Genomic DNA, 23724 nt, shown 5'->3' with positions numbered 1-23724 from the left:
CCACATTCCAATTTTGTGCATAAGTTACATTCGCAACTTTGGATGGAAACCTGGCTAGTGACTTACTTAAAAGACATAGGAAGATCAATACCTGCTGAAAAAGTCACTTACCAAATCAGAGAATGATTCTAAACAAATCTTTGGTGAAAAGTTTCAAATCATGTGATGCATCAAAATCCCCACCATTACAGTTCTTTTTTGCTCAACGACAAAATAGAAAATTGGCAAACATTTTTTACCACAGTTACATAGCAGTTATAGCTTCCATTTGTAGGTTCCAGTTTATGGTTCATATTCTGAACACCAACAAATAGAGCTCACTAATTTACTTGATGACACTTCAAACAGATGTCCTCTCTGATTCTTCTCTTTCAGGCTCCAGGTTTGTTCTGCTCCAGGGCAGCCAGCTGGATGCATCTGATTGGCTGAACCCCGCCCAGGTGCTGCTGTACTACCAGCAGAATGCCAGTGGCCCCTGGGTCAATGATCTGTGTGGCCGCCGTCTCTTGGACCCCTGTGAGCATCAGTGTGACCCAGATACAGGTACACCACCATTCTGACATGATTCTGTACTTCACACAGCTCATGTAGAAAGTCTGACACCAATAGCAACACTCACTCTAAGGGACATACTTGAAAGGATAGTTCATCTAAAAATGAAAATTCCATCATCATTTAGTCACCTTCATGTCTTCTAAACTTTTTTTCCTCAGTGGAACACAAGAGCAGATATTTTGTAAAAGGTCTTAGTGTTTTAATTTTTTGTCCATACAATGAAAGTTAGTGGAGTCGAATGTTGTTTTAGACTGCACAAAAACAGTTCTGCCATGAAACCTCTCAGAGTGATTTGCATGATAATGTGCATGGTAATGTACATTACTTGCTACTGACAATACATCCACAACATGCTGCTGTGAGCATGTAAGAAATACTGATGCTGCACACATAACATGAATAACCTCCACAGCATACATGATCACCCCGTAGCAGATCTATACAGGTGGAGCTGGCGAAGGTGGAGGGTTTCTGGAGTATGCTGCAAACTGCTACCTTAAACATAACATATGTATTTGAATTTTGAGCAGCGAGCTCATTGGCTACTGATATAGGAGGGAACAAATCAGCCATGACGTGATGATGTCATTCTGTCATACTGAGTAAGATCTATCCAACTGAACTCTGCCAGAACTTTGTATTTCTGTGAAACACACAAGATATTTTGAACGTTTGTGTATACAATGTTTTGGGCCCCATTGACTTTCACTGTATGGACAAAAATAGCTGAAACATTCTTCACATTCTTTTGTGTTCCACAGAAGAAAGAAAGTCATATTGGTTTAAAATTATATCAGTTTCAATCTAAACATTGGGATTTTTTTTCATTAATCTGCATCTTTGCCTAATTAATCATAAAATAATCTTCCGTTCCACCCTTTCACCCAAGTGAACAAGTGCCCATCCCCTCCATTGTGTAAAATCAATGTGTTCACCGAACTGCAGTTGTAACGCAGCTTTCTTTAAAGAGCAAGAGGGACAGGGAGAGAGAGGCTTAGCTCTGATTCATCTGTCGTTTCATTTGCAGATTTCTCTGAAGGTGTCTCTCTTGAGTGAACAGTATTAAGTAATGAAAGCCTAATTGAGCGAGAGCTGTGAGGACAGTAATGCTTGGCAATGAATTTTTGTAATGTAAGACTTGGGCTTATACAGCTTAAGTGACCTGGATTTTAATTATTATTTATTTCTGTTTTTTCTTCTTTCCTTTGCCTGGGACATAAATTAGGCAAAGCACAGATCAAATGGAATGTTCAAAATTTAGGATATCCTGAGCCAGGGAAGCATTAATATGCTACTTGATTAGATTCTGGAATGTTGATTTGTATGTTAACACTCCAAATTAACTTTCTTAATGTGCTTTCTTAATGCAAAATGGTCCGGTTTCACTTTGTCTTTGCTTTCATGTAATTTCAATATATTTAGCTGTTACATTTCACTATACAAAGCTAATGTCATGCACTTACTCTAATTCAGTTGGTGGACAGTTTTCCTACTATCAGAAAAAGTGCAGCAAATCATGTGTTTAATGACTAGTCAACACAGACTAGTGGCACAATTACACATAATAAGTTAGTACATATTGCATGTGAGTCTGAATTATTGTTTTGCATATTGTAATTTTTTTGTTAGTGTTATTTTGTTTGCAAATCCTACAATATTGTAAACCATGATTAAGAGCAGGAATATTAAATACTAAAGGGGTCATATAATGCTATTTAAATTTTTCCTTTCTCTTTGGAGTGTTGCAAGCTCTCTGTGCATAAAGAAGATCCATAATGTTGCAAAGACTAATGTCTCAAATCCAAAGAGATATTCTTTATCAAAGTTAAGACTCTGCCACACCCCCTAAAACGGCTCATTCAAACAGACCCCCACACACGCGCATGTGTGTGTGTGTGTGTGTGTGAGAGAGAGAGAGAGAGAGAGAGAGAGAGAGACATGGTCACACAGTGGAGTCAGCTGTCTTAACCATCCATGGCTTGTGTACTGAAAACCCATATGAGCTTCATCACTGTGTCTGTCGCACCACTCTGTTCCCCTTTCGGGCTTGAACTGATGGTAAAACTAAGGACATTATTAACTGTCTTTACATTTATTTTGAAAGATGAAGCTCGCTATTATGGAAAGAAGTAGTTAAAAGGTTTGTTAAATATGTTAAGACTTTATTGATTTTAATACGTTAAACAAATTGCATGTATTAGTGTTGAATTTAATTAAATAAATTAGGCTATTTTTTCTATTGATGACCATCATTTTTATGAGAAAGAAAAACATCTGCATACAGTATGCTTTTGAAATAATAATAAAAAAAATGCATATACATTTTGTATCTTTGTATCACCTTTGGATTGCTCAGGTTGCAACAAATTTTAATTAAATTGAAAATGTTAGGTAGAAAAATGTGATGCACCATCAAAAAAAAAAAATCCTTAGTATTACAGGATGGTCTTGTTGTCATATTTGGAGGTTGTTGGCTTAATTAACACTGTTTTCCAATTTTGTTCTGTTTTATTGTTTAAAAATGCCAAGACACACTATGAAACCTATGACAGTGTTTATGAATAATCTTAGGCCATAGGCAGACATTTTCTGTTTGCATCATAAATTTTAATGCTCTATCTGCATTTTACCACTAAAGATTGCAACTTTGTAAGCTGAGATTGATCTATTCAGTTTTATAGTTGTTCCAGTCAGGCAAAACATAGTCAACAGACACCCAGGTACATCAAAATGAATGGTAATACATTCACTTTATAGCCATTTCTCCCATCATCTGCTGCAGGAATCAGTCCAACGTTGTTATCATTTGTTGACGAGTTCCTCCTGTTTGCATCCATAATTCAAAAGAGGAGCTCCACTGGGCTTTGAAAAGTGAATCGTCCAACCCTAAATGAATCAAAGTTGGACCGTTGGGAACTTGCCTTGCTTTCCTCACAAATGAAATCTGAAAGATGAGGCCTTGGATTTTTTTGTAAGATGCATTCTAAATGAAAGCCTCAGTGTGCGTGTGTGTGTGTGTGTGTGTGTGTGTGTTGGGGTGGGGGGTGCTGGTTAGACAACGTGGCCGAGGGTATTCGTGGAAAACCATAAGACAGTCTCAATCAAACGGGAGAGGGAGATACTGATGAAAGCGGGGATGGGAAGTGACAATAACTGGAGGTGTGAGCACTTTAAAAAAGATTGTGAACAGAGGTGCAGGGGATGTGTAAAAGCCGAGATGAGAATGGACTGATAGCAGGCCTCTCGGAGGCCCTGTTCACCTCCCTCATTCCCATCAGGCTTTAGGGGACATTTATTAAACAAGAACACGTGATGTTGTGTCTCAGGCTACCTGATCCTTGCACTTTCGTGTCATTAATTTGACTGAATAATAGATCCCCTACAGACTCTCTCTGTTGTTGTGGAAAGAGAGGAATTACTTGGGACTTAAAAACTTCATTAATAAGTAATTCTACACAGTCAACTCTCTCTGTCTAAATCCAATTGTAGTGATTTATTTTTTTACACACACACACACACACACACACACACACACACACACACACACACACACACACACACACACACACACACATAAATAAACTCGAGAAGTCAGCAGTATTTTGTATATGGCACTAAAATCTAACATGTTATACCTGGTTTGCATTTTCGCTACTAGGTCAGTTAGTATTCATTAGAATATACAAAGTTCTTGGGAAAAAAAATAGTTTTGGTTTTTACATGCTGAAATGCTGAAGAATAGTTGAACATCGACCATGTGTATTTATTTATTTGGACATTTTATAAGGTTGCCCCCAAATAGTCAACTAACCGTTAGTTGACCACAAGAGGCTTGGTTGACCAAAATTGAATTAGTCGCTTAGTTTCAGAAAAAGAAAAAAAAAAATTGCTAAATGTATCAAACCAATTTTTTGGAACTTATCAAACCCATTTTTGACTTATCCCGAATCACTACGGTACACTTGTAATAAGTGCTTATTTTTGAACTATTGTAGCCTGGTGGGGTCATCACCGCTGCGGAGTAACACATGAAATCAAAAAGGACACGCTTTCTGCCGTCTGTCTCTGTGAACTTGAGCACGGAACTCCATGTATATCTTTGCCTCACAGATATTAAAAATATATCTAGTGAAGTTTCTACTTTCAAATGAACCAGTTCAAATGGAAAACAAATATTCTCAGATAATGTAATAATCTGAATTAATCTTGCATACAGGCGCACCACTACTGCGGAGATGAGTCAGTGCGGCCAACTTCATCTCTTAAACCAAAAACAAAGAAAGTTTATCAATGAATTATTAAAATGTTAATGCAGCTTCCTTACTGTTTTTCCCTGACACACTCATAATCATTACTTCTGCTGGTGCACTGTGGCAAGCTTTATATGTGCGCTTGAGTGCTTATTAAACTGTATGCAATAAATGGCTTGGTATTATGATTTAAATGTTTTAATAATAAACGTGTGATTAGTCGACTAATGCTTCAAATTAACGATTACAACCAAATAATCTTTAGTCGGGGACAGCCCTAACATTTTACAACATTTCCTGTGTTTGTAAAATGTATTTGTATTTCTAGACAAATATATAAATTGAACAAATAAACTGTGTAGAAAAATAGAATGGAGGTATTTAAAGTGCTTTCAGATATGCTTAATGTTAACTTGGCTCCAGACCCTGTGCTTATTATATTAAGGCATTCTAATTATATATGTTCACTGAACAGTGCTCAACAGAAATGTCTCACGTATTGTTTGATAACAGCCAAGAAACTGTTATTATTGGGAAGTCGTGGCCCAGTGGTTAGAGAGTTTGACTCCTAACCCTAGGGTTGTGGGTTTGAGTCTCAGTCCGGCAATTCCACGGCTTGATCAAGGCACCAAACCCCCAACTGCTCCCCAGGCGCAGCAGCATGAATGGCTGCCCACTGGGTGTGTGTTCACTGCTGTGTGTGTGTGCACTTTGGATGGGATATTTTATCAAATCTAAATCAAAATATATAGCTGCCTTGGTATGTGTGGAAGTTTGGTATATATATATATATATATATATATATATATATTTTTTTTTTTTTTTTTTTTTTTGATGAATAATTGCAGACAGCGGGGGAAGGTTTTTCTGTTTGCATCATACATTTTAATGCACTTTATCTGCATCTCACCACTAAAGATTGCACACATTTTTCACAAACAGAGATTGATCTCACCTAAAAATGATTGATAATACGTTTGCTTTATAGGCATTTCTCTGATATTACACCTTGTTCACTTTTTCTAGTAATAGTGTTAAATTGAGAGGTCCAAGTTGTGCAAGTAATCATAATTCTGGTATTTGCATGCTGAAATCAGAAGGGTAGTTGAACATGGATATATGGTACTTAGATTTTTTTTTTTAAGGCTACTTTTTTTTTTTAAGACATTTAAAAAAAAAATGTATTTAAGGCAGTGTAGATGTTTTAAAAGCTAGTGAACATTTCTTTTAGTTTCACAATTTTGAGCTTCAAAATTATCTCTCAATTAATTTCATGTTTTGAAACCGGAATGCACAATAATTAATTATAATAAAATTAGAATCATTTGTAAAACAGTTAAGATGGAGTATAACATGTCACAGCAGTACAATTTTAAGCTATTAAGCGATTTTGACATGTTGTTTCCAACATTTCAACTTCCATATGCTGCATACTTACAAATAAGTAAAGCTTTGACTTATTTTGTGCTTATTAATGGTGCAAATCTCTTTCTGTCATGTAGAAATTTCACACCACAGGACTGAATAAATGAACATTGGAGTACTTCCACATACAATTTAGATTTTATCAGCTTAAAAGTTAGATTTTTTTTTTTTGGGGGTGTACTTCCTGTTGGGTTCTTAATTAGAAACATTTCCAGCAATACCCAAGAGAATGGCCCAAAATATCCACAATGTTCAATAAATGGCTATAAATGATAGACTATAGGTTTTGTTCTAAGGCCTCCTATGCCGTACTTGCAGTATAGGGGACAAAATCTGCTTCTGCATGTATTCTCTGAATAGATAAATTAACAAGGTATGTATTTCTTATGCATACAGCACTGGCTGAGTACCTGCTGGATATCCTCAATGATCACTCAATCACAGAGCCACTGGGTACATGTTTGCTAGCAAAATTGTCATTTACCACCCAGAGTCATAAAGACTCCCTGCATCTCATTTGAATTGATAAAAATGCTATTATTACCTATGGTACAAGTTTAATTTCAGTTTTACAAATTACTTTGGCAAAGCTAAAACAGTTAACTATGCAAATAATAGTAGTGCTTGACCTTATGCTTGACCTGCCAAAATGTGCAATGATCAAATTGAGTAATTATGACCGGCAAGGGGTAAATTATTATTATTATTATTATTATTTATTTATTTATTTACAAATATACTTTTCGAAAGAGTAATTTGAAGTCTATTGTATGTATTCTGTTTTGTTTATTATATATTAAAACCGAAATAGAATACTGTGAAATAATATTATAATTTAAAATGATTTAGTTTTATTATATATTAAATGTAATTTATTGCTGCGATGCCAAATCAAAATTTTCAGCAGCGATTACAGACTTCAGTGTCACATGATCTGTCAGATATCAGTTTAATATGCTGATTTCTAGTTATTTTCATGTTCAAAACAGTTGTGCCGTTTAATATTTTTGTGGAAGCTGATACTTTTAATGAATTAAAAGTTGAAAAGAATAGCATTTATTGAAAAAGAATTTTTTTTTAAATAATTGTATAAATGTCTTTACAGTTACGTTTAATTTAACACATCCTTGCTTAATAAAATTATAAATTTTGCAAAGTATAATTTTTTTTTTTTTTGTAAAGCTCTTGCTGACCCCAAACTTTTGAAAAGTATTTTATTCAAGGCTCATAAAAGGCAAGTTTAATTGCATAGCACAATGATAATTCAAAGTGCTATATGTAAAAGGAAGTAAAATAATTAATTAATAATTAATTAAAATATAATAAATAATTAAAATTAATCCCAACAATAAAACAAGGAATTTTAAAACGTAAAAAAATAAATAAACTTAAACTTAAAATTAATTTAAAACCGTTAAAATAGGTTTAAAATATTTTATATTAATATGTTTAGAAAAATTTTCATAAGACAAAAGTAGACTGTAAAACATCAACTGTATATTTATCTATCATAATTAATGTACTGTATTTAGCATTGTAAAATAACTTGTAATGTTTTTAAAATATATTTAATAGCTTATTCTTTAGTTTGCATCTTATGCACTGCACAGTTGGCCAAGAATCTTTTTTTTTTCTTGATAGTCAGAACATCAGGAGTGTTGCAAATCCAATATTAGTCTGCATAATGCAGAATTTAAGGTCACATATATTGCATTAATAGAACTCTGGGTGTATGACGTGAGAAGTCAACACAATCACTGACATTGTCCAAGCATATTGATGACTGTTGCTTTGCACAAAATGTCACCAGATGTTTTCCGTAGCCCTTTACATATATTCTCTTCCCACTCATAACACATTTGTTTCCATGTTAGCCAACACCATTTTCCATTTTTGCCCCCTTTGTTTGGATCAGTCTGCTCAAACATGTCCAGCTCAGGGTGCAGCCTCATCAGTCCCATGAACCCAAATCATGACCGACATGCCTGCGGTTTGGCCTGACAAGACTGATCAGCTGAACTCAGAGTGATTAGACTTGTCTGAGCCGTGAGCACTACTGAAGACGGCTGACACAGGGAATCTGCTGTGCATGCATATATGCCTCAACACACACACAACAGCACCTATTTATAGCACTGCATGGTTGGAGAATCACCATATTAATGTAAACATGATAATAAGGTCATTTTCACTTGACCCTGAAGGAGGTGAATTAATATCTGTCATACAGAGAGACGATTAGACTTCAGATCAGGGCATGGTGTAAATGGAAAGGGGGTAATGGCTAAGTACAGGTGAAGTCATGTGACTTCCTGGGGTCAAAATGGTATGTCATGTTCACAGCTGCTTCACACATTAGTCTGAATGGGTTAAAAATAAATGTTGGAGGTTCAGGAAACACAACCTCCTGCATCTAAATGACCTCAAAATAGCTTAAAACACTAAATGCTCTGTGAGTCAGTTTTTATCAACCACACAGTTCAGTTAAATTAAAGGTGCACCCATAGGCGGGGGGTGGGGGGATCAACTCCAGGGTAAGGCTAAAAGCAGTCAAATCTATTAACTACAAACATCATAAACCGGTCTTTTTAGGCAAAAGCCAGACATGGGTGTCATGTATAGGCTAATAAAATATGTTTTATTGGACTGAATTTGCATTTAAAGTGATTACAATTCAATTAAAAAAAAAAAAAAAAATCAATTTTATTTTTATTTTTTATTTTGGTAATATAATGTAAAATGTGTTCTATATGCCCATATCCTGAAAATATCAAACTGAACTAGAAGAAAAATAACAACTTGAAAGAAAAATAAACAAACCCAGTGAAGGGACTTTGCTTTTTCATTTTAGAGGTCTAGCATACACACACACACACACACACACACACACACACATTGGACACAGTGTAATGTAGTATGAGAAATTCATAATAAGACGTATCTTGGGGTGTGAATGTTCTAGAAATGAAACAAATTGCAAAACAAATAATGTTATTGCAGTTGCAAAAAAAAACAAACAAACAAACAAAAAAGATGACAAAAACTCTGGTTGCTAAAGTGAAAAATTTGAAATATTCTGAAATCTTCATAAAAGCCATGTTTCTGCATTGAAAAAAGCTAGATGGATCACAAAAGAATAGAATAAAACACAAATGTCTCCAGGCACGTTTCTAAAAGTCTTTCTTCACTTATTCAATTGACATGGAATCAGCAAGATGCTGAAAGAAGTGAGACTTCCATCTAGCAAGTTAGTTAAAAAAAGAAAAGAATTTAAAACAGCTATACACATCTTTTTTAACAGTTTTTTTACAGTGCTTGAAGGAAATCCCATAAGAATTTATGATGTATCTACTGTAGTTTTCTCTTGTTCTCAGTGATGTTTTAAATGTACTTTATATCTGTTTGCAGGAGAATGTCTCTGTTTCGATGGGTACATGAAGGACCCTGTGCATAAGCATCTGTGTATTCGCAATGAATGGGGCCCAAATCAGGGGTGAGTACCATACCATACAATCAGGGATCTGCCACCTTGAAGTTGGCCGTGCTTCTTATCTGTAGTAAAAATGTCTCCAGTGCCGATAGCCAGCCAGGTGTTATGCACTGTAGGGAAATTAAATAGGCTTGTTTGAATTAATTAGCTTTTTTTGCATGATGCTCTTCCTCTGGAATTGGAAAAGGGATTAAGCTCTGGGTCATTTTAGATTTGCGTGACAGTGATTTACATTTCTGTGTACCAATGAGATACACGTATTGTGCATTTTAAATTGCGTTACACGCATAAGAAATTATCTATTTCGCCACTTGCGTGCCTCATATCCAAGTACTGCTATTAAAATGATCAAAGAGAAAATAACTATTTTGAAATTCTGCTGCACTTCCTATAGTTTGGCTTTTTTTAGTTTCAACTTTTGTTGTTGCTCTCAGATATTTTAGCAGAGGATTGAATATGAGATTAACTGCATCTAAATAGAGGGTATCTTTATTCTGATGTAAAAATCTGAGTGTGTCTAATGAAAATGCTGCTTCTCAAGTCAACAGATACTGTAGATGAACAAAGCACAAATACAAGAGAATGGCACAAAATGAACATTTATTTTGCTTCTTAGCAGTCTAGATATAGTCAAAACACTTAAATGTTAGGAGCACAAGTTTCTAATCCCAGAAAGACTTGTATTTAAGGTGTTTGAAGTTAATTAGACCCTCCCTGAGGAGAGTTTCACATGCTCATATGGGTTTCAGGCTGTCACTCTGGAGCAGTTTGATTAAGACTTGAAGGTGAGGAAATCCTTGTCATTTTAATTGGGAGGGAGATGGGAGTGATGATGGTTGGTGAGATGGATCCGATAATTAGAAATCAAATTGGAACAATCAGGAAGATTGCCTGTGTGGGGAGTGGAATAGCACTGGATGTGCTTGTTCCCTTTGTGCCATGCTGTGAAGGTGTGAACAGTTTTTAATTTACTCTAACACTTAGTGGAGGAGAAAGAAAGTCCATTACCAAATGCTTTTTGAGTTTCAGAGTGCCATAATATTTCTTAAACTGTTTCTTTCAAATGTTCATATATAGCTAATTGGGCCTTTTTTTATATCTATCTTTATATATAGGGCTGGCCGATATGACGATATAAATCAGATAGATGAACTTAAAAGTCTATCAATTCATATTGTGCTCTATCGTTTATTTTGTGGTGCCTGCAAAATACATTGTTTACGGCAATATGTTTTCATTATTTGAATGATGGCAGTTTTACATGCATTACACGGGGATGCAGGCAGACGTGTGAATAACAGCATGCGCATGCTCACGTCACGTTGCTGTATGTGTATTCATGAAAACTTAATGTTTGTATGCGTTTTTAAGCACTGCAGTTTAAAAAAACTGATTTTAGGCCGCTGAAACACAAACAATCCGCACATTATCAACTGCTAATAGAGCTTGTGAGCATTTTTGCCGCTTTATTGGCTTTGAACGATTGCATACACACTTATATGCGTCCAAATGCAAGTATCCTCATAAACACAGTCATTTAGGTGTTAAGGGAATGTAAACAGTTGCGAGAGAAAACGCATATGTAACAGTATATTGGATCCGGACTTCGGTCTTACAGGGGAAGCTGTACAATGTTTGTCCTTTCTGCCATTCATGAAAATCTCTCACTGTTCTTGACTAAATCACTTTTGTAACTAGAATAAGAAGAAAATTAATAAATAAATAATGCTAATGCTATTTATTAATTTACTAATTTACTAATGTTATTAATGTTCTGCATTTCTGTTTAGAGCTGCGAGCGCTGAAGATGACCAGTAGAGTGAGCATTTGATAGCAAGTTTTTAATCAATGGGATTAAACTCATAATTTCATGTAGAATACGCTTCATTATTTATCCAACATAACGTTAATATTAAGATTTATAGGCTATCTGCAAAAATAGCCTGAATGCAAATAAACGTGTCTGAGTGGCTCTGAATGTGAACTCCTTTTGTGGACGCGTTCTTCATGCAAAAATTTGCAGAAACACAGCAGCCAAACTCAAAAAATTCACAGCGTTTTATTATAATGGTATTCTCATTATAATGGTATGTGTGTGACAGTCCAGTGATAGTTATTAATATCCTGCTTTGTTGTTTGTCCTGCTCGCGCTGTGCGCTGAAGAGATATAACCGTAGTGATACAATGAAGTGCTTGACTCAACCAAACACATTTTATATCAGGTAAATAATATATCCACGATATATATAAACCGGCTGAAATGTTTTGAAATCACATTTACCCTACCTGTTCGAAAAAATCCAGTCTCTGCATGTGTCAATTTGAGTAAAGTTTTAAATCCCTGCCGCCAAGATGCTTCTCTGTCGGTCACGGATTATGGAAAGTGAAACATAAATCTATAGGGGTGGTTGGATTTATTCGCGCACTTTAAAATATTTATTTGAAGCTTCTTTCTTTTCAGATTCTTATTCACGGCTGTATCATAATCGGCTGCATATTAACTTATTGGGAGAACTTATATATAACTTTTAAATGTGAATTAAACTGACAGCCATCACAAGTACAGACCAAAAGTATAGACTTTGTAACTCACTTATTTTATTTTATTTTTAGATTTTTTTGTGTAATGGATTCTCAAAATGCTACTGCTTTTGATTCTCTTCTAAATTACAAATGCTACGGGACAAACGTTGACCTTTAAACAGCAGTAGATGATCTGTGGTGTGAAGTGGCCTAACCAGGCTGTGCCTGCTCTTTTTCTGTGAGTAACAGCTTACTTAGAGAGGCATCAGCTCCTTGTCTTTTCTCTAATTCTGCAGCGACAGCCCCTGTCCCCACAGCTGCCTCTCTGCATTAATCTCCATCAGTTCACATAGAGCTTTGGATAAACACACACTTGAAGTCACGCTCACGTCTATACTGCACTGACTGACGGAGATGCTGCTGTCAGGTCACAGTTTTACAAACAACATCTGCTGGAGTAACTTCTGTGATATTTATGTTAAAAAACATAATTGGTCTGATGTGAGTTCAAAAAGGAAGTCCCCTTTTCAAAGATGGTTATGTTTTCATCTAAAAGTCATGCAATTTTAAAGGTCACGTGGCTTTAGTGAAGACTGGAGCTGTTTAACAATGAATGCAGAGTCTATGGTGTGACATACAATTTTTTTAAAGCATGAATTATTTGTTTTGTTTTTGATTTATGCCATTTCTTTTTTGCAGCCCATGGCCCTACACAATTTTCCAACGTGGCTTTGACTTGGTGATGGGAGAGCAGCCATCTGATCGCATTTTTAGGTAAGAAAGATCACTTTATTTGTGCTTTTTCACTTGTGACCCAGTTCAAAATGAGGACTAAAATGATATCCAAGTAGACCGATGAACAATGTAAAAGCAGGACCAGTTAGTTAGAAGTAACCCCCCCCCCCCCCCCCCCAAAAAGTAACTTCTGAGAAAACAGAACATTCTATTTTATATGATTGCAGAAAATAAGCTTTTTTAAAAAAAAGGTGCTGACAAGTATGTAATAGGTTTCTGTTGAGACAGAGTAGCTTGTGAAATAGAGTACACTTATTTTGTCATTTTGGCTAAGCTGACATTTCTTTATTCAGCTTCAAAGAGTCCTTTCACGGTTTAAATAAAAAACTTGAATATAGAAAAATGTTGTAATTACTTTTAATACAAGGCCACTGAATGTGGTTCCCTACAAAAAAATAAAAATAAATAATCATCCATGTAAAAAGGCGGGGATTTAGACAGTGTTTGCCTCTGGCTATAACTGGAGACTCCAGATTATTCAGAGCTTTGCTTTATGCACTGGAAATGTTTCAATCTGTGAGGTGTATGTTTTGGAATATTTAGAAATGCTAATCCAATTGTAGCAACATATGGTTACCTTCAGTTGCCATGCATAATCTTCATGTTCTGAATTATTCATGGATCTCATCCATGACATTCCGAAGTCCTTTGATTGTTCAACCCTAATTTGTTTGCACAAATCACAAGCTATTTATTTACAATTCTCAATGTTCTTTCTCATTTGAAAGCAACACGGGAGGGCATCTTGCAATTGGAATCCGAGTTATACCCCAAAAAGGTGTAAAATCTTATATCCCTCGTCTTGGGGCCACCAAACAAGTACATTTCATAGGAACAATTAAATGTTTTATTTCCAAACAAACCTGCACAGACGTGAATGTTTCAGACGACTTGAATGAAAGATTTATTTTCAATTTCACACAGCTTTTCCTCATACATCATTGATTTGTGCTATGAATGAATAGGAAAGGCCATAATCAATTTTGAATGCTTCACTTATTCATTTATATATCTAGCATTCGATATCAGACTCAGAATAGAGGGTGACTAATATTTGTTAAACTTTAAAAGTGGAACTATAAAGAACAAGAATGAGAGATGAAAAGATGTTATGTTTTTACTGTGTATGGTGCAACTAACCTTTTGTATTTTTTAATTTGGAGTTTTTTTTTTTTTTACTCCCTAACTTGATTTACTTTCCAATCTGCAAACCATTCAAAGATAGCTACTGTGTCTGTAAACATCTGGTGCAAACTTTGGTGCACACATCAATATGTTGAATTCTGCTACTTGTTACAGACCTGCTTTTTATGGTTGTTATTTTTTTTCCGTCCTGTTCTGATGTTCCATCTTTGTTTCTTATTGACTATTGTCACTTTTTTGATAGATGTGTTTTTCCCTTTTAACTTCCACCTGCGACAAGAGAGTTTTATCCCTGCCTCAGTGTTTAGTTCGGTAATCCCTTTACAAGTCATTTTTCTGAAAAACTCAACTGAAGCCATTTCACACTAGCAGGTGACAATATTCAGAGGTGTCAAGCTTCACGTTACTTCCCCTTTGAATCTGCATATTGCAAAACGCTTGAATGAGTTTTCAGCAAATATGTGGTGTTTGAAAATTTCTTTCTGAGCTGTCATGGAATTCTGAAACATATATGAGTATGGATTGCACTGAAATATCTGCCTCCAAGATTTGACAACCAACTGTTACTTGAACAGATAAGTTTACCATTAACAGCATATCTGACAAGGGAAAAACGCTGTGTGCACATGAAATGATCCAGGTTTAATTGGATTTAATGTAAACGGTAGCTGATGATGGATGATATATTGACATAAATGAGCTTGTGGTTACAGTTGATGAGGCACACACACCACCCAAGTGTGGATGAGATTCATGTGGAGAAATCCAGATTAAAAAACAAGCTTGCTGTGTATTGCATCATATTGTGGTCAGAATTCAGATGCAATCGCATTTGCATTTTCTAGTAGTTTGAATTTTATGCATTAAACGCATATTTCCCTATGCATTTTTTCCCACAGGTGGTGACAGTCCTCTTGTTATCGGTGTAAGAATGTTGTTCACAGTTGTTTTTCTGTCCTATCCACTATTACATGAGGTATTTTACACATCTTGCGTAACAGATGTGTTAATAGGAATGGTATTTCACGTGAAAATGCAAAGAAGTTCCTTTTCATATGAAAATATGCCATCTTTCCTGAAAAAAGTTTCAGGTTACAAATGTAACCTTTGTTCCCTGAGAACAGGGAACGAGACAATACGTCATCGACGTTATGGGAAACGCCTCAGGCGTGACAGGTGTCTGAAATCAAATATCAACTCACAGCAATCATGCTGACCGGCGACAGCCGTGAATCATCAGCTTGAATGATGAGCGTGCGACCTGGATATATAAAAAGGGCGCCTTGAAACCATGACAAAATCCTTTCGTCTGAAGGGACTGTTTGGCAGGCAGACCCCGAGGTATGGCTGGAAAACGTATTGTCTCGTTCCCTGTTCTCAGGGAACAAAGGTTACATTTGTAACCTGAGACGTTCCCTTTCGAAGGGAACTTCGACAATACGTCATCGACGTTATGGGGAACGAAATACCCACGCCGCCATGCTAAAGGGAGTGCATGCCCAATGGCAGTGACAACTGTCAGAACCAGCAATTCAATGAACGCTAGAACCACTCACCCTCAGGTCACACTGGGCTGTCAGTTTCAGCACTCCCTACGGTCAAAGCCAAAGCTATATGATACCACAGAAAACCTCCATAAACATAGTTTAGTGAAAGGTCTACCTGGGCCTGCTCAAGGGCCTAGGACCACAACTTCAACTTCTTAGAAGGGGTCCCTTCTAGGGAATGTGGCTAGGGAACCCGAGGGAACCCCAGCCAGTCACTATTCAGGGGAATGTGCCACCTGAAATGCCACCAGGCAGGCCTGACCTGGTGTCACTATATAAGACACTACAGTCTGGCCACTTCATGTCTGTCCGAAGACAGAGCCTCTGGACACTTGCCTTTAGGAAGGCATCCAACCCGAGGAACTACGGAGCAGGCAGTGAACCACTCGGCCCGGATCTCAGAGACGGGATATCTTGGAGAGTATGACTCAGCATAGTGCTTTACAACCCTTGCCAGCGAGGGGAGTTTCTCTACTCGATCCACGGATCTACCCAGTGTTTGTGTTTCAAAACACTGAGGAGGCCTGTGAGGGCCTAAGGACTGATCTAACTGGGAGGCCTCATGAGAGGCCTACGACCGACTGACCAGACTCAGGAGACCACATACTCATATTGAGCCTCAGTGAGGGGAGCATAAGATCTACCTGGTAGGCAACCAGGCTGTAGCAGGATAAAGAGGGTCCAGGAGGGAACCCGTAGCAGAGAATAAAAACTTGAGTCGAGCCAGGGCACAAGCCCACCTTCGGTAGCTGCCAGATAAGGACTGCTAAACTGAAAGTAAGCGGCCACTAGCTTACAAAACCCAACACCACTGTGAAACTACTCTCAGGGAGACCTGGAGAGGCCTACTACCTGACAACCACAGTATGTGGGAGCTCACCTTCAGAGAGGCCTGGTGAAGCCTACTACCAGACAACCACAATATGTGGGAGCTCACCTACAGAGCGTTCTAGAGAGGCCTACTACCTGTTACCAGATAACCATCTTAAGTGGAAACTCAAAGTAATTTGGAACTCAACTCCAGGGAGGCCTGGTGAGGCCTACTACCTGACAAACACAAGACATGGGAGCTCGCTTACAGAGAGGCCTGGAGGGGCCTACTACCTGAAAAACCATGCTATTTAGTGGAAACACACAGTATGTGGGAGCTAAACCTCCATGGAGGCCTGGTGAGGCCTACTAGCTGACAACCACAGTATGTGGGAGCTCAACTTTAGGGAGGCCTAGTGAGGCCTACTACCTGATAAACACAGTGCATGGGAGTTCACTTACAGAGAGGCCTACTACCGGTTACTAGAAAACCACCCTAAGTGGAAACTCAAAGTATGAAAACCATGACATGAAGGAGCTTACTTTCAGGGAGGCCTGGAGAGGCCTACTACCTGAAAACCATAGCTGATAGTGAGCCAGACTGGCAGTCCAGTTGACTGTCTTTGGGGCTTTGCCTTCAGGGAGGCCTTATGAGGCCTACTACCTGATAGTTCAAAAAAAGCGGGAATTCAACTTCAGGGAGGCCTGTGGGGCCTGCCACCTAGTAACCACAGTATGTGTGATTTAACCCTCAGGGAGGCCTAGTAAAGCCTACTACCTGTCCACCACAAAATGTGGGAGCCCACCGTCAGGGAGGCCTGAAGAGGCCTACTACCTGAAACAGTCTAATCAGCTGGATGTGACTGCTGCTGGGGACTCACCTAACAGGGAGGCCTGGTCGAGCCTACTAGCTGATAGCGAGTCTATTCTGCTACTTTAACGAACACTGCTGGAACCATACTATTAAAACACTTTTCCTATAGTTTTGTCCTAGTGTATGTTCCACAATGTTGTGACCCACCTTCGAGGAGGCCTGTTAAGGCCTACTATTTGGCAGTGAGCCTTCTGCCTGAACTACCAGGACCAACCACCAAAGGTGAGCTGGCCTAGGAGCCCTATTTGGGGGCTATCCGGTCAAGGAGGCCTGCTGGGGCCTACTACCTAACCGTGCAGCCTTCGTGGCAGAAAGCTGTTACTACAGCATCCTGGTACCTAATCACATTGCCAAAGGCAGTGTACTCAGCAAAAAAGCAATACCCTTATAGCAGGGGAGTACAACATACACCATTCTGTCTAGTGGAGGCCCCATTAGGGGCCTACCTACTAAATGCATAGGAGTCAGCCCATGGCAATGCTCTGGCTTCAAGGGAGCGGAGTTCAAAAACCGGAATGAAATGTAGTTTAGAACTCCCTGCTCAACCGGAGCCATCGTGGTGTGAGGTGGATAAATACAGAGCTGAGAATGGACTACTCAAAACTACCCTGAGTTAGCAGGGGAGTAACAACCATATGCCGCTGCAATGTTAGACAGGGAGCGGGCCTGCAAGTGGCTCCAAAGGGTGACAGGGATTTGTCCTGCGCCCAGCCTAGGGGAGCGGGGGGCTAAATTGCAAGCCAACCCACTTCAACCCATCGGTCGAGCGATTAGCTCAACGGGCTGAGTGGAGCCAGCTCTAGAGGCCCAAACATCTCTGTTCGGCAGGGTCTTACGAACTGTCACTTTGCAGAGCAAAAGATGGCCTAACCCTGCCAGACTGATCCTACCTCAGCTACCACCCTGCATTACTCTATCACCTCTGAATGCAGAGAAAGGGGCGGGCCTTGGCCAACAACTCCCATTTAAGGGAGGAGGCTGAAATCTAGGGGAGGAAGCCTAACACATAATGAATGCGGCAGCTATACTTAGCAAAACGCCTCCAATATCCCTAGCATAGCCTAGGCCAGCTACAGAGGCGGCCCGGGTGAGGGCCGACCTACAAGCATAGATCTATCTGAGGGCTTGGAGGAGCCACAGCCTACTTGATTGAGAGGCTGTGAAACACTCAACCTACTGAAACCTTACAGAGCTCAGGGGAGCGAGTACTCAGGATACCAATGTCACAAACCGATAGGCAGGACATCTATCTGAAGATCTATCTGAAGCGCCAGCGTCAGTCTAAACCTAAAGCAAAAAAAACTGATTTTTTTTTTTTAGGAAGACCAACTACTCTACCCCTGGGTGGCTAATAGCCCTGAGGCTAAATAGAAATGAGCGGTGGCCCACCACGCATATAAAATGTTATGACAGGAAGGCAATCACATACTAAGCACGGAAGCCAAATCTTCTTTGAGCTTCTCCCTAATTCGTTCAAGCCACCAACTGGGGGAGGCTTCAGGGCCCTAAAGTCCAATACTTTAATTGGTCCTCTAAGAATGACCCCCTAGGTCTATACAAGGAACAAGGTCTGTAGAGAAATACAAATCAGTGTTAGTTATACACACAGAATTTTTTAAAAACCAATAAGTTCACCTGCGGCGTGCGGAGTGAAGACTCGCCAGAGAGTTCTCAATGAACCTGGGGTCCACCACTTTTACATGCCTAAAAGAGGCGCTCACATCAACCAGTTGCTACGGCGGGCCATCAGAACATAGTTCATAAGGCCCATCCCCAGGGCTGGTGTAACGTAAATGCCTGGGGAGTCAAGAAGAGGGAGAGGGCTGGTAGAAAAGGCCCTCCAGGGAGATCAAACTCTACTTCCACTGAGCATTGCTGCGCTTGTGCTGAATGACCTCCCTTAAGTCCCTCTTCTTGCGGGAGGCTCGCCTCCTCTGCGTCCTACTCCTCCATGGAGGGGGCGCACGAGAGGTGACACTAGACCTCTGGTCCTGTCTACGGTCCTCAGACCAAGACAGACCAGGTCCTCCCGCCTGCCTGGAGGTGCCAAAAAGTTTAGCAGGCGAAACTGGTGAATCAAGGAGAAGGGATTTTTCTTTCTCCCCAATATCAGCCAAGTTGAGCCACAGATGCTTCTCCGTGGCCACCATCGCCGCCATCGATCGGCCGATCGCGGCAGCAGTCTGTTTTGTGGCCCGAGAGACAAATCTGTGGCCCGGCGCAACTCAGCGACCGCCACAAGGGACAGACCCACCCCCTGGTCGAGATCCTGCAGCAGGTCAGCTTGGTAGGCTTGGAGCACTGCCATGGTATGAAGGGCAGCACCAGCCTGACCTGCTGCCGTGTACGCTCTGCCATTCAAGCGAGCCGTGGCTTTAAGGGGCTTGGATGGCACAGTCGGAGCTTTTAGTGTTGACACCCGCCCAGATACGAGACAGTTTGCAAACGTCTCGTCAATGGGCGGCATCAACACATAACCATACTCCCCGATCCCCTCAACATCAGCGAAATTACCCCACTGATGTCGGTGAATACGGGCAGTGTACGGTTTCTTCCATGCCCTCTCGATCTCTGAATGGAGATCAGGAAGGAATGGAAGGCTCTGCTGAGCTGGTGGTCTATGTTCAGGGAGAAACCGATCGTCCAAACGTTCTCTCCCTGAGTGCGCCGCCATGGCAACTGAAGTTTGTCAGTGGCGCGATCCATAACTTCCACCAACTCTGTGTACACGGGGCAGGATGGCTGACGAGGTTGAGGATCTAAATCATCCTCCTCAGCCATCTCTTGCCCAGCCCGAAGAGCACTCGCTGCAGTATCAGTAGGAGAATCGTCTCCGTCATCCACCTGCAGCTCACTCTCGTCAGCCGATGACACGTCCGAGAGAAACGCTCACAATTTGCACAGGACGCTCCCTCAAGAGCATCCTGTGCGTGCTCTTCACCCAAACAGTACACACACATCTCGTGAGTGTCACCCGGCGACAAATATCTTGGGCACGGGTCAATACATTTCACAAAATTTTTAAATATGAAATTGATAGTTATTTATGTATTTATTGAAGAATATTAATGTTGGTGCATTGCTTTCTGTGAGGTTTAAAATGTGAATTAAACAAGCCAGTTAATAAATGGATTGATTATATTTTGCCTCGTCCAGCATCTGTTACTATTAGCCATGCATAAACTGTGAGAGCACAACTACAATTAAAGAACCTGCATTTGAAATTGTTTTAGGAAAATAAATAAATTAGGTGGTTGGTAGTTGTCACAGTGTCTGGGTTGTGTTCCCTGGGTTTCCACTAGGTGTCCTCCTGTTCCCACGGTGTGTATCTTATTATCACTTCCTGTCTCCTTATTTGGTCACCTTCCTCCTTGTTTAGTTAATTGATTGTTCCCCACCTGTCTCCAGTTTCCCAATTATCCTTTTGTGTATTTATACCTGGTCTGTCTGAGTCTTTGTCATGGAGTCCTTGTCGTATGTATGATACCTTCCAGAGTCTGCTCTTCCCGTGTGTTCTTGTTTGTTTTGATGTTTTTGGATTTTCTGGTTTTGACCCTGCCTGGACTGTTTATGCTTTTTGGATTGCCCCTAAATAAACCGCATACCTGCATTTGGATCTCTCCCTTGTTTCTTGTATCAGCGTACGTGACAGAAGGACTCCGTCACACCGAGATCCAGCGGTATGTCGATTTACGCTTCTTCCCCAGCCACCGAGCGGGAGAGAAGCATTCAATTTAAGGGAACCCGCCTGGTCGTGTTTCACGGGACCAGGGGAGGCCTCCGAGGAGGAGGTGGGCGAGAGGAAGCCCAGCATCGCTCTCCACCATGGCCCCCCTTTGAATCTGGGCTCACGTGGGAGGGACCAGAGCCGCCGTCTCACCAGGGCAGAAGGAGAAAGCCAGCGGCACTGCCCATGATGACCGCGGGTCCAGCACCACAGCACAAGATGGCCGCCAACCCAGCGCCGCTGCGGTGCATGGCCACCAACCCCGCACCACGGGGCAAGATAGAAGCCAGCCTCACACCCCAGTGCAAGATGGCTGCCAGCTCAGCACCAACGCCCAAGATGGCCGCTGACACCTTTCTCGAGTACTTCGAGACATTATCAAGGATCCTAGAGGTTCCCAAGATGGTTCACGTCATGGCTGCTGAGTCAGCGCCTCAGCACAAGATGGCCGCCAGCCCAGTGCCCGGTGCTGTTCCGGAGGCCGAGGCGGTGACCGGTGCTGTTCCGGAGGCCGAGGCGGTGACCGGTGCTGTTCCGGAGGCCGAGGCGGTGACCGGTGCTGTTCCGGAGGCCGAGGCGGTGACCGGTGCTGTTCCGGAGGCCGAGGCGGTGACCGGTGCTGTTCCGGAGGCCGAGGCGGTGCCCGGTGCTGTTCCGGAGGCCGAGGCTGTTCCGGAGGCCGAGGCGGTGCCCGATGCCGAGGCTGTTCCGGAGGCCGAGGCGGTGACCGATGCTGTTCCGATGACCGAGGCTGTTCCGGAGGCCGAGGCTGTTCCGGAGAGGCGGTGACCGGTGCTGTTCCGGAGGCCGAGGCTGTTCCGGAGGCCGAGGCGGTGACCGGTGCTGTTCCGGAGGCCGAGGCGGAGGCCGATGCTGTTCCGGAGGCCGATGCTGTTCCGGAGGCCGATGCTGTTCCGGAGGCCGATGCGGTTCCGGAGGCCGATGCGGTTCCGGAGGCCGATGCGGTTCCGGAGGCCGATGCGGTTCCGGAGGCCGATGCTGTTCCGGAGGCCGAGGCGGTGCCCGATGCTGTTCTGGAGGCCGAGGCTGTTCCGGAGGCCGAGGCAGTGACCGATGCTGTTCCGGAGGCCGATGCTGTTCCGGTGACCGATGCTGTTCCGGAGGCCGAGGCGGTGCCCGATGCTGTTCTGGAGGCCGAGGCTGTTCCGGAGGCCGAGGCGGTGCCCGATGCTGTTCCGGAGGCCGAGGCGGTGGCCGATGCGGTTCCGGAGGCCGAGGCTATTCCGGAGGCCGAGGCGGTGCCCGATGCCGAGGCTGTTCCGGAGGCCGAGGCGGTGGCCGATGCCGAGGCTGTTCCGGAGGCCGAGGCGGTGGCCGATGCTGTTCCGGTGACCGATGCTGTTCCGGTGACCGATGCTGTTCCGGAGGCCGAGGCGGTGCCCGATGCTGTTCCGGAGGCCGAGGCGGTGTCCGATGCCGAGGCGGTGTCCTTTGCCGTTCCGGAGGCCGAGGCGGTGCCCGAGGCCGCTCCCGATGCGGTGCCTGAAGCCGAGGCGTCTCACGTCTCCACAGGCAGTCCTAAGCCAAGTCAGGTGCCCATTGACTCTCCAGAGTCGAGTCAAGTTCCTGTTGACCCTCCACAGTCGAGTCAGGTGACTGTTGAATTTTCAGAGTTGAGTGAGGTTCCGGTTGACCTTCCAGAGGCTAGTCAGGTGCTTGTGGACCCTCCAGATTCAGGGTTAGTCACCGTTGACCTTCCAGAGTCAGGACTAGTCACCGATGACCCTCCAGAGTCAGGACTAGTCACCGATGACCCTCCAGAGTCAGGGCCAGTCACCGATGACCCTCCAGAGTCGGGGCCAGTCACCGATGACCCTCCAGAGTCGGGGCCAGTCACCGATGACCCTCCAGAGTCGGGGCCAGTCACCGATGACCCTCCAGAGTCGGGGCCAGTCACCGATGACCCTCCAGAGTCGGGGCCAGTCACCGATGACCCTCCAGAGCCGGGGCCAGTCACCGATGACCCTCCAGAGCCGGGGCCAGTCACCGATGACCCTCCAGAGCCGGGGCCAGTCACCGATGACCCTCCAGAGCCGGGGCCAGTCACCGATGACCCTCCAGAGCCGGGGCCAGTCACCGATGACCCTCCAGAGCCGGGGCCAGTCACCGATGACCCTCCAGAGCCGGGGCCAGTCACCGATGACCTTCCAGAGACGGGGCTAGTCATCGTGGACCTTTCAGAGTCAGGTCAAGTCACTGGGTGGCCTTCTGCTCCGCCCTGTTGGACTCCGGCATTGACCACAGGGGCGTGGTGGTCATCTGCTCCGCCCTGGGGGGCTTCCGCTCTGACCACACGGACATGGTGGTAATCTGCTCCGCCCTGGGGGGCTTCCGCTCTGACCACACGGACATGGTGGTCTTCTGCTCCGCCCTGGAGGACTCTGGCCTTGACCACAAGGGTGTGGTGGTCTTCTGCTCCGCCCTGGGGGGCTTCATGTTGTTTTTTCCTTTTGTTTTTGTGTTAATGTCTGTCCCTGTTCCTCTCTGTTAGTCTGGCCCTCCGTCCCTCCCTCTGAACCTCCACCTGTCCGCCTCCCTCCTGGTTTCTGTTTTGTGTCTGTCTT

At 42.4% G+C, this 23724-nt stretch overlaps 1 protein-coding gene across 3 annotated transcripts in view; it reads left to right on the top strand.

Annotated features, from left to right (window-relative positions):
- LOC132096346 (astrotactin-1-like) overlaps nt 1–23724 on the top strand; it is a 295271-nt gene that overhangs the window by 87603 nt on the left and 183944 nt on the right. For all 3 annotated transcript variants that reach the window (XM_059501638.1, XM_059501637.1, XM_059501636.1), the window contains 3 exons: nt 376–543; nt 9639–9723; nt 12943–13017. In XM_059501638.1, coding sequence (XP_059357621.1) covers nt 376–543; nt 9639–9723; nt 12943–13017 — 328 coding nt within the window. The remainder of the gene's footprint in view (nt 1–375; nt 544–9638; nt 9724–12942; nt 13018–23724) is intronic.

This window comes from Carassius carassius, chromosome 20 (assembly GCF_963082965.1).
Source record: "Carassius carassius chromosome 20, fCarCar2.1, whole genome shotgun sequence".
Classification (NCBI taxonomy): Eukaryota; Metazoa; Chordata; class Actinopteri; order Cypriniformes; family Cyprinidae; genus Carassius; species Carassius carassius.
This window is presented reverse-complemented; position numbering and strand designations above follow the sequence as displayed.